The sequence below is a fragment of the Myxocyprinus asiaticus genome, chromosome 44 (assembly GCF_019703515.2).
Source record: "Myxocyprinus asiaticus isolate MX2 ecotype Aquarium Trade chromosome 44, UBuf_Myxa_2, whole genome shotgun sequence".
Taxonomy (NCBI): Eukaryota; Metazoa; Chordata; class Actinopteri; order Cypriniformes; family Catostomidae; genus Myxocyprinus; species Myxocyprinus asiaticus.
This window is the reverse complement of record NC_059387.1, coordinates 3,631,104-3,643,576: the sequence shown is the minus strand read 5'-3', so window position 1 is coordinate 3,643,576 and position 12,473 is coordinate 3,631,104. Positions and strand designations below refer to the sequence as shown.

The following is a 12,473-nucleotide window of genomic DNA, read 5'->3' as shown; positions in this document are numbered from 1 at the left end:
GGCGGTAAAGTGATAACATATAAAATAATAGAAAAATCCAATGGAAACTAGCTCATAGATTCCTTTTTTTGGATCAGTTTCTAAAAGGAAAATACATTTAAAGACATTACTTTGTTTTACAATAATGATTTGTGTTTTAATTGGGTTAACTATGGTTTGTGTTTAGTTTGGTAGGCTGTGTTTTGTTTGGTTTTAGTTTGTTTTATGGGGGGTAGATTGGGTTTTGAGGTTTGTTTGGGAGACTGTGTTGTGGATTTTGTTTGTTAACTGTTTTGGGTTTTGTTTGTTAGATTGTGTGTTTATTTTTTTGGTTGATTGTGTTTTGAGTTTTGTTTGGTAGATAGTCTTTTGTTGTTTTTTGTTGTTATGGTATATCATGTTTTGCTTTTTGTTTGGTAGATTGTGTTTTGGATTTTGTTTGTAAGACCGTTTTGTTTTGTAGACTGTGTTTGAGTTTTGGGGTTTGTTTGGTGGATTGTGTTTTGCTTTGGAGATTTTGTTTTGTTTGGTAGATTGTGATTGTGGTTTTCATGGGAAATTCTGTTTTGGGTTCCCTATCTGTCACTCACTCGACATTGCGTCGATGTAGTGACACTAAGGGTCACTCTTGAGAGCCCGAGACACCACCTTCCTCGACACAGACCCTTCCTGCGGTTTGCATTCGAGGGTCAGGCATATCAGTACAAGGTCCTTCCTTTCGGCCTGTCCCTGTCTCCTTGCATCTTCACGAAGGTCGCAGTGGGCATTCACATTCTCAACTATCTCGACAACTGGCTAATCTTAGCTCATTCTCGGGACATGTTGTGCGCACACAGGGATTTGGTGCTCTCACACCTCAGCTGACTAGGGCTTCGGGTCAACTGGGAAAAGAGCAAGCTCCTCCTGGTTCAGAGTATGTCTTTTCTCAGTTTGGAGTTGGACTCAGTCTCTTTGACAGCACGCCTCACGAATGAGCGTGTCCAGTCAGTGTTGGCCTGTTTGAAGGCGTTCAAACAGAAAACAGCGGTTCCACTGAAACTTTTTCAGAGGCTCCTGGGGCATATGGCATCCTCAGCAGTGGGCAACCCGCTCCGGTTGATGCATATGAGACCGCTTCAGCACTGGCTTCAGACTCGAGTCCCGAGACACATCACATGGTCATCACGCCGGTCTGTCACCGTCCTTTCAGCCCTTGGACCGACCTCTCGTTTCTACGGGCAGGTGTTCCCCTAGAACTGGTCTCCAGGCGCGTCGTGGTTACGACGGACGCCTCCAAAACGGGCTGGGGCGCTGTTTGCAACATGCACGCAGCCGCCGGTTTGTGGACGGGCCCGCGACTGCATTGGCACATCAACTGCCTCGAGTTGTTGGCAATTCTGCTCGCCCTGTGGAGGTTTCGGCTGTTGATCCAGGGCAAGCATGTGTTAGTTCGGACAGACAACATGGCAACGGTAGCATATGTCAACCACCAAGGCTGTCTGTGCTCTCGTTGTATGTCACAACTTGCCCGCCGTCTCCTCCTCTGGAGTCAGCAACATATCAAGTTGCTACGAGCCACTCACATCCCGGGCAACCTCAACACCACAGCGGAAGTGCTGTCATGACAGGTTACCCTCAGGGAAGAGTGGAGACTCCAACCTCAGGTGGTCCTGCTGATTTGGAGTCGATTCGGACAGGCACAGGTGCACCTGTTCGCCTCCCAAGAATCCTCCTCACTGCCCGCTCTGGTACGCCCTGACCGAGGCCCCCCTCAGCTTAAACATGCTGGCACATAGCTGGCCCCCTGGCATGCGCAAATATACGTTTCCCCCAGTGAGCCTACTTGCACAGACCCTGTGCAAGGTCAGGGAGGACAATGAGCAGGTCATCCTGGTAGCACCCTACTGGCCCACCCAGATGTGGTTCTCAGACCTCACGCTCCTCGTGACAGCCCCCCCGGAGAATTCCCCTGAGAAAGGACCTTCTTTCTCAGGGACGGGGCACCATCTGGCACCCATGACCAGACCGCTGGAATCTCCATGTCTGGCCCCTGGACGGGATGCTGTGATGGTAGACATGTTCATTCAGGCTAGGGCACCCTCTATGAGGCGCCTGTATGCCTTTAAGTGGCATCTGTTCGCTAATTGGTGTTCTTCCCGACGGGAAGACCCCCAGAGATGTGCAGTCAGATCAGTGCTTTCCTTCCTGCAGGAGAGGTTGGAAGGGAGGCTGTCCCCTTCCACCTTGAAGATGTACATTGCCGCCATAGCAGCACACCATGACGCAGTCGATGTTAAGTCCTTAGGGAAGCACGACCTGATCATCAGGTACCTAAGAGGCGCCAGGAGGCTGAATCCCTCCAGACCATGCCTCTTTCCCTCATGGGACCTCTCTGTAGTTCTTCAGGGTCTACAGAGAGCCCCTTATGAGCCATTGCAGTCAGCCGAGCTTAAGGCACTCTCCTTGAAGACTGACCTCCTGACTACGCTCACTTCCATCAAGAGGGTAGGAGACCTGCAAGCGTTCTCTGTCAGCAAAACGTGCCTGAAATTCGGTCCGGGCTACTCTCACGTGATCCTGATACCCCGACCGGGCTATGTGCCCAATGTTCCCACGACCCCTTTTAGGGACCAGGTGGTGAACCTGCAAGCGCTGCTCCAGGAGGAGGCAGACCCAGCCCTGTCGTTGCTGTTTACACATCTATTTGGATCGCATGCAGAGCTTTAGGATCTCTGAGCAGCTCTTTGTCTGCTTTGGTGCACAGCGGAAAGGAAGCACTGTCTCCAAGCAGAGGATTGCCCACTGGCTCATTGACACCATAACTATGGCATATCATGCCCAGGAAATGCCGCCTCGGTAGGGCTACAAGCCCATTCTACTAGGGGTGTAGCGGCCTCCTGGGCCCTGGCCAGGGGTGCCTCTCTAACAGACATTTGCAGAGCAGCAGGCTGGGCAACACCCAACACCTTTGCATGGTTCTACAACCTCCAGGTGGAACTGGATTCGTCCCAGGTAGAGGCAGACAATACAAGCGGATAAGCCCGGGATAGCCAGCCAGGTGTATCACTTGCACATAGCACCTTCCACCTCCTTTTGAGCTGAAGACGTGCGCCATTAATTCCCAGTAGTGTTCACAAACTTTGTTCCCTGGTTGACTTCCTCCGAGCCCTGTGGCAGTTGAGTTTTCGGAAAGAAAACTCTTAGTGCTAACTAAGAGTCCTGTTCTGGGGTAGGTGCTCCGCATGTGGCGGTTCCCTGTAAGGCTAACCCCATGCGATATATATCTTCCTCTAATTCGTTTCCCTGTTGGCAAACTGCGTCTTCCTTGGGCAGAGCCCCTCTGCCCCAGTCTCCATATTTGTAGTAACTCCTCCCCCATTGGGTAGGATCTACCTTGAAGACTCTCCACATGGTTGGAAAGACCGTATTTTTCCACTTAAATATCCCCCTCTCTTTGGGCGAGGTGTGGTCTCCGCACCTGGCAGCCCAGTCAGATAATCCTCCTTCTTTTCTAGGGAGTGGAAAAAAAGAAGGGGAAAAGAGGCCACGACCGGGTTAGCCTGTATCTGTCTTTTGGGTAGTCGACTTGTCCCCAAAGGGCCGTTCAACACTCATAACTATGTTGGGGGAGGTTACGTGTCAACCTGGTGTGCTGGCTATGAGGCACACAGTGGTCTGCCCACCACACACCGCCAGTTCACGTAACACAGTTCAGTCAGTTGTGGTGTTTCGTATAGGGACCACTAGTGTCACTACATCAACACAACGTCAAGTGAGTTACAGATAGGGAACGTCATGGTTACTTGTGTAACCTCGGTTACCTGATGGATGGAACGAGACATTGTGTCCCTCCTGCCACAATGCTGAACTACCTGCTGAAATGACCGGACCTTGTCTCGGCTCCTCAGCATAAAACCTGAATGAGTGGTTGCATACCAGCTCCTTTTATACCCATATGTCCGGGGGAGTAGCATGCAAATACCACTCGGCAATTTTCATTGGCCTTTTATCATAGACCAAAGGTGTCTCGGGCTCCCAAGAGTGACCCCTAGTGTCACTACATCGACACAACGTCTCGTTCCCTCCATCAGGGAACAGAGGTTACACAAGTAACCATGACGTTTTGTTTGATGTAATGTGTTTTGGTTTTTGCTTTGAAAATTGGGTTTTGGATTTTGATTGGTAGATTATGGTTTTGGGTTCTGTTTGGTAGATTGTGTTTTGGGTTTTGTTTGGTAGATTGTCTTTTGTTTTTTAGTTGTTTTGGTATATTGTGTTTTGCGTTTTGTTTGTGTTTTAGTTTGTGTTTTGTGTTTTATTTGTTAGACTGTTTTGTTTGGTAGACTATGTTTGTTAGATTGTGTTTTGGGGTTTGCTTGGTAGATTGTGTTTTGCTTTGGAGATTGTGTTTTGTTTGGTAGACTGTATTTTGTGGTTTTCTTGGGGAATTGTGTTTTGGGTTTTGTTTTGTAGATTGTGGTTTGGAGTTTTGTTTGTTAGATTGTGTTTTGGGTTTTACTTGGAACATTAATTCTTGTTTGGTAGATTGTGTAGTGGGTTTTGTTTGGTAAATTGTGTTTTGGATTTTGTTTGGTAGATTGTGTTTTGGATTTTCATTGGTAGATTGTGTTTTGGATTTTGTTTGGTGGATTGTGTTTTAGATTTTGTTTGGTAGACAGTTTTGGGTTTGATATGTTAGACTGTTTTGGGGTTGTGTTTAGTAGATAGTGTTCTGTTCAGTAAACTGTTTTTTTGAATTTTTTTTTTTTTTTTGGTAGACTGATTTGGGTTTGATTTGGTAGATTAGTTTTTGGTTCATGACTTCTTTTTAAGACAAAAATAAACTTGTTCTGTAAATATGATTCATGACATTAATTGGTGTCTGGGGGATGATGTCACTGAAGATGATATGCCAATATTGCCCACAATTAAATAGGCTTGAGCTCAGCAACTGTTGCTGGCATTATTATAAGTCTAAGAGTCATCATTACCCCTTGTCCCTCTGGCCCGCAGGGCTTTACACTCTAACACAGACACATGCACATAATCATATATGCAAACATAAACTTACACCTAATAATGGCAGAAACTTATTGTTGCCTTAAAGTCCATAGAATCAGTCTTTTTTTCCTACAGCTGTACTAGAATACTGCATGTTTTAGACATGTACTTATTTATAGCTGACAGTGCAGCCAGGTATTCAAATTGATGAACACAAGAATTAACATTCATATAGTTTAGGGTTGGGAAATATGACCAAATCTTATATCATGATATGAGTAATTTTATATTACGATAACAATATATTACGCAATTATTTATTTTTACTGAAATAAAACAAAAAACAATTTGGTTAAATAATAAATTGTGATGCCTAAATTACAAAATCTAGTCAGTGAATTAAATACTTTTTAAATGAAAACTACTTTCTCTATTTGGAACTTGACAAACAGTCAAAAGTAAAAAAAAGAGCATCTTGGTTTTAGATCACCTTACCATACTCAATTTCACATTATGCCACATTTAAGTCTGATATGTTGTTGACCATTATTATTAATATTATAAACTTTCCTCAAGAACCTCAAGATCTTTTCAAAGCAATGCAGCAAAGAAAATAATACATAATTTTATTTAAAAAAAAGAAAATAACACCTCTTGCAGGCAATACATTTAATAGATATTTATAAACACTTTTTGCAAAAAACAAACAAACAAACACACACACATACACAAAAGAATTAATGCATCTTTTGGCTTTCAAAAATATTCTTTAGCGTGCTTCATTTTGAGGTGGTAAAACAGATTTGTTTGTATTACCACAAGTGATTATTGTCGCACGACGCAGTTTGTGATAAAAATTGTCTGACCACAGATGTCGCAGCTGTTTTAACAACAAGCTCCTCTTCATTTTCTTGACTTTTGTATCAATCATATCAGCAATAATTCTTCAAATGATGGAGAAGTACAGATAAGCAGTGTGGTCAAGTGTGCTTTTGTTGAGGTGTCTGGATCACAGTGACGCTGTCCCGGCAGAGTGTGTCAGATCACGGTGGACTGCTGCATCCTCCGCTATATAGGCTACAGCAGGGGTTTCCAACCTTTTTTCAGTGGGGGGGGGGGGGTACGTTAGTTCACACTCATATTAACATTGGCTATAGATGAAATTTCTCTGACGTGACACCGCAGGAAACCCCATTTCCGGGTTCTTACGAGCAGCAGATTTCAATGGTGGAAATAGGCAGTGTTGCAGTTTTAATAATCTTTTAAGCTTAATAGAATGTAAAAATGTATTTTAATGTTAATAAAAGTTATTATAAAGGAATATCTATGGTTTACAGTTAAGAAAGTTTGTGGGTTCTTTTCTGAAATATCGGCAAAACAATTTTAAACTTGTTTCAATGAGCCTATATGATCATGTCATCCTCATCCATGATTACACATCCTCACGGTTAACACACTTCTAAAGCCTAAGAAATGTGATATATAAAAATAAAAACTACCATTAGGCATGCAATATGTGTCTTTACAGCTTAAATTATTAACCCACATACAATAAATAATAATATTCTTACTTCCGTATGATCATATTCCATGTCAAAACTTAATAACAGCTGTTTTCGATTGAACAATATTATTTCCTGCATTTAAAATAAATGCAAAGACATAATTTTCACAGTTTGACATTATTTTTATTCATTTATCCTTTCACAAACAGTAGTCCATGCACTGCGATGGTGGAGATGGGATCTGTTCCTCCTGTTATATCGTATATGGTGGTCTTGATCAGATAAGATCATTGTTAGATCATATTTGACCTCATATCTGTCACAGCGACAGCATTTTGGAAATTAAAAACAGCCGTTTGGGATTTGAGTTTGTGTGATTTCTTCGTTAAAAAGTTCATATACACCAACAGCTGCTGCGGGTCAATTGCGACTAATAGAGCAAACGCGATAACGATGGCGACTCGTGAATTATCATCATTTATGCAAAATCCTGTGTTTTTCTTGATGCAGCGATCTGGTGGAATTTCAAAGAAGCCGTAATCTCCAATAATCTGTGGAAAATGGGGGGTTTCATCCCTAAAAACAGCAATATTTGGGCAGTTTCAATGCAATTTGAGCAAAGCACCCATAGACAGCAATTCTTTTCTGGGCAACAAAAAGAACCCGGAAAGGGCAGGGCGGAGCGTTTGTTTGTAAACAGTAACTTCATCTATAGGAAGCGTGGAACCGATGTTTTCTGAAATTGCGCCTTTTATGTAAATTTGGATAGTACCTCATAAAATGCAAAGGGCGTATATCAGTGCTGCACAGAATTTTTTCCCAGAACATTCTCGCGACCCGGTAGCAACTCTTCCACAGCCCGGTACTGGGTTGCGACCCGGGGGTTGTGGACCTCTGGGCTACAGTATATAGCACTCAGAATCAGCTTGCAAAATCAGAATTGCATGCACTAATTGCGTTCAGCAATGACTTTGTGGGCGCGTTTTCACCCTTGCCCAATCAGCATAATTCTTTGAGTGAACTGGGCGCTAAACCAATAACTGGTACTTTACCAGCCGCAATTTATTCCGTTTCACATGAAGCTCTGCCCTCTGGTGAATACTGTGCTCACTCTGTGCACATATATATTTACATATCACGATATACACAATATAGCTAAATCTCTATCGAATGACACTTTATATATCGCTCAGCCCTAATATAGTTTAAAAGAAAGTATATTGGTTTGGTTTTAAAGCCAACTAGATGGGTTCCCCCGAAAAGTTTAAAGAGTTTGGCTCTATCAAAACATTATTCTTTTTGTAGGCCCAACCAGTGATGTGAGTTTGGGCCGGTCTGTTTGACAGACCAATGGCAAATGGATTGAGTTTTCAGGAAACAAGTTTGAAAAATTCATTTTCAAGTCATTATTTTTGCAGTTCAGTTTGGTGATGCAAGTGCCGCAGAAATTACACACTTTAAACTACAGCTTTAAACTACAACTATTGGAAAGAAAGTCAGACTAGTAGTGGAAAAACTGACTAGTATTATTTTATCCTGTGATGTAATCACGTCTGACCCACTAATGCAGTGTTTAGAGACATAATCTCTTAGTTTGTGTCTGTCTGCGTATATAAAGGCGCATAGAGCTTATCAGTTTAATGAATGCTCACTCCTTTCCAGCTTAATGAGTAAGCGTGTTTCGTCCTAGCTGTCTGGTTCTGTTTGCACTTGTCTCTGTTGTCTGTATTGTTCATGCTGTATACCACAAATTATGAAAAGAGCATTTTATATCTGTTGTCATCAGATGAGCCGTCAAGCTCCAGTAACGACCATGACGCAACACACATGCCTGCATCTGATGTGATTTCCAGCATGCCTGTCATTACCACCATCCCGCCCAGTCCCACGTCCCCATCTCCTGTTATACGCCGCCAGCTGTCCCACGACCAGGGTGAGGAATAACTCTGCCAACATATATATACACTATATATCAGTTAAATCAAAAGTACATAAGCATTGTCAGAAATGAACAGTTTTTATAAAGGGGGCAATATTTGCTCCCTGGTTTTGATGTCCAGTTTTTTTTCTCTCTCTTTCTCTCCTTTATGAGGGCATTTTTTGAACCATAAAAACAGTGTCTCCCCTTTATGTGAAATATTCCAGCTGAATCTGAAATCTTAGTATGAACCATTTTGACTGTTACCTTTAAAATCAAAACAAATACAAAAGTTACAGTACAGGCACGAGTCTGTTTGTGTAGCTTGCTAGCCTGCTTAGTATTGCTTATTCCTCTACATTCATCATTTTATCCTTTGCCATTTTACTGCGTACTTCTGCTTTTCCCCCCCGCTTTTCTACTGTTTCAACTGTGTGTATATTACCGTGCGCACCGTTTTCTTTTATTTTTATTTTATTTTTTTCCGCTTGTCTACATCTCGCATTTCGACTGCGTGCATTCGTTTTCTCCTCTGTGTTTTACATGGATTATTGCATCAGTCTCAAACATCTGCTGATCAGGAACCTCCACAACAACAGCAAACAATTGCGTGAGTGATTCACATCGATCTCAAACCCTCTTCACTCAAGAACAACCATAACAACAACAACAACAACAACAACAAACAATTGGAGTAAGTCATGGCATACACTCATGTTATTGTTTCCTGCATTGTATGCCACATGTTTACTACAGCTTCTTCCATCAGCAGTGAGGGATTTACATGTGATAAATATAAAGAAATAGTCTTCTTAGAAAACAGCTGATGGAGAAGGTTAATGAGTTAGAGACACGCATCCGAACGCTAGTGGAGGTCAGTGAGAAGGAGAAGCCGGTAGATACTGTTTCGAATGTGGGTAGAACAGGGAGCAACACACACACTTTGGTTCCGGCTGTAGAGCCAGGATGTTTCGGTGACGTCTCGGCAGCATACTCGCTCAGCAAAGCGACACTCTCCCATTCCTGTTAGGGTTTCCAATCGATTCTTCCCACTCAGTGATGCACCCACTGAGAATCATGTTGAAAGTGGCCTTGTTATAGGAGATTCTATAGTAAGGAACATGGAAATAGAGACTCCAGCCACTATTGTTAAATGCATTTTGGGGCTCGGGCGTCTGATACCAGATCAAATTTACAAGTGCTGGCTAATGCTAAAAATAGATTTTCTAAAATTGTTATTCATATTGGCACTAATGATGTCTGGCTTTGTCAATCGGAGATCACTAGAGATAATCTTAAAGAGGTGTGTGAACTTGCAAAAACGATGTCATACACTGCTCTGGCCCCCTCCCTGCTCATCATTTTGACAAGGTTTTTAGTAGATTAGTGTCACTGAATGGCTGGATGTCTGAGTGGTGTCCGGAGAAGAGCATAGGATTTATAGACAATTGGAAAAGTTTTTGGGGTAGACCTGACCTGCTAAAGAGAGACAGACTCCATACCTCCAGGGAAGGTGCCGCTCTCCTCTCTAGTAATTTGACTCATAGTCTTAATAGTGATAGTATTTGACTAACTGGGGCCCAGGTCAGGAAACAGACAAACTGGCTAATCCGAACATCTGCTAGCTGCCTTGAGACGTCACACAGGTCACATAAACTACAACACATAGAGACTGTATCACCTAGATATCACATAGAGATTGTGTCTGTTCCCCGAACTACCAAACACAAACCCCTCACTAAATCATTTAGACATTTTTTTTATTAAGGTAAAACTTGAAAAAAAAATTAAGATAAACATCATATAAAGGTAGGGCTACTAAACATTATATCTCTTTCAAACAAAGTACTAATTGTATATGAAATTATTACAGATCATAGTTTCTGTTTGACTGAAACCTGGCTTAAACCGGTTGAATATATAAGTTTAAATGAATCTACTCCCCCAGGTTATTGTTATAAACATGAGCCTCGTCTGAAAGGTGAAGGAGGCAGTGTTGCTGCAATTTACAGTGAAGTTTTTGGTGTTAATCAGAGGACAGAATGCAAGTTTAATTCTTTTGAACTAATAATGCTTAATGTGACACCGTCAGATACAAATAAAAAATCCCTGTCATCTTTTGCCCTTGCTACAGTATATAGATCACCCGGGCTGTATTCTGATTTCCTTGGTGAATTTGCAAATTTTCTATCAGATATAGTAGTTACTGTGGATAGAGCTTTAATTGTTGGTGACTTCAACATTCACATAGATAATGAAAATGACACATTGGGATTAGTATTTATCGATATTCTCAACACTCTTGGAGTCAGACAATATTCTGCCATAGAGCAATGACATCTCAGATCATTACCTCGTCTCTTGTATGCTGCGATCAGCTAATGTTACTCAATCTACACCACGCTATTGTTAAGGTAGAACTATTCTTTCGACCACTAAAGGTAGCTTCACTAATAATCTTCCAGATTTATCTAATATACCGATCAGCCACAATGTTAAAACCACCTGCCTAATATCATGTAGGTCCCACTCATGCCACCAAAATAGCTCTGACCTGTCGAGGCATGGACTCCAAAAGACCTCTGAAGGTGTCCTGTGGTATTTGGCACCAAGACATTAGCAACAGATCAACAAGTTGCGAGGTGGGTCCTCCATGGATCAGACTTGTTGGTCCAGCACATACCATAGATGCTCAATCGGATTGAGATCTGGGGAATTTGGAGGCAAAATCAACACCTTGAACTCTTTCATGTTCTTCAAACCATTCCTGAATTATTTTTGCAGTGTGACAGGGCGCGTTATCCTGCTGAAAGAGGCCACTGCCATCAGGGAATACCGTTGCCATGAAGGGGTGTACGTGGTCTGCAACAGTCTTTAGGTAGTTGGTACGTGTCAAAGTAACATCCACATGAATGCCAGGACCTAAGGTTTCCCAGCAGAACATTGGCCAGAGCATCACACTGCCTCCGCCGGCATGCCTTCTTCCCATGGTGCATACTGCTGCCATCTCATCCCCAGGTAAACAAGGCACACACACCCGGCTGTCCACATGATCCAAAAGAAAACGTGATTCATCAGACCAGGCCACCTTTTTCCATTGCTCCATGGTCCAGTTCTGATGCTCACATGCCCATTGTAGGCGCTTTCGGCGGTGGACAGGGGTCAGCATGGGCACTCTGACCTGTCTGTGGCTATGCAGCCCCATACGCAGCAAGCTGCGATGCATTGTGTGTTCTGACACCTTTCTATCATGGCCAGCATTAAGTTTTCCAGCAATTTGTGCTACAGTAGCTCCAGACGGGCTAGCCTTCGCTCCCCACATGCATCAATGAGCCTTGGGCGCCAATGACCCTGTCGCCGGTTCACCGGTTGCCCTTCCTTGGACCACTTTTGGTAGGTACTAACCACTGCATACTGGGAACACCCCACAAGACCTGCAGTTTTGGAGATGCTCTGACCCAGTCCTCTAGCCATCACAATTTGGACAAAATTCAAGAACTGAGTGTTCACATGCTGCCTAATATATGCCACCTCTTGACAGGTGCCATTGTAATGAGATAATCGATTTTATTCACTTCACCTGTCAGTGGTTTTATTGTTATGGCTGATCAGTGTATACTCAATAAGCCAAAAAGTTTAGAAGAACTTGAAGTAATAACAGAAAATATGAATACAGTCTTCTCTAGCACTATTGATAGTGTTACCCCCCCCCCCCCCCCCCCGCTTCGATTAAAGAAAATTAAAGAAAAAAGCCCTGCACCATGGTACAGCGATCACACTCAGCAGCTGGGGAAATGGAGCGCAAGTGGAAGAATACAAAATTAGAGGTATTTTGCGGTGTGTGGAAGATAGTGTCTGTAGCTCCAGACAGGAACTAAAAGCTGCCAGGTCAGCATATTTTAGCAAACTCATAGAAAATAACCACAACAATCCTAGGTGTTTATTCAGTACTGTGGCTAAATTGGTTAGGAATAAAGCCTCGACTGAACCAGATATTCAGTCGCAGCACAATAGTAATGACTTCATTCATTTCTTTGCTGATAAAATTGAAATCATCAGAAATAAAATTGGAATTATGCAATCATCTGTCA

General features: G+C 42.8%; 1 protein-coding gene across 7 annotated transcripts in view; it reads left to right on the top strand.

The window, feature by feature from the left end:
* The window catches only part of LOC127434231 (rho GTPase-activating protein 21-like), a 196,415-nt gene that overhangs the window by 153,750 nt on the left and 30,192 nt on the right, over positions 1-12,473 (top strand). For all 7 annotated transcript variants that reach the window (XM_051686807.1, XM_051686808.1, XM_051686809.1 and 4 more), the window contains one exon: positions 8,251-8,397. In XM_051686807.1, coding sequence (XP_051542767.1) covers positions 8,251-8,397 — 147 coding nt within the window. The remainder of the gene's footprint in view (positions 1-8,250; positions 8,398-12,473) is intronic.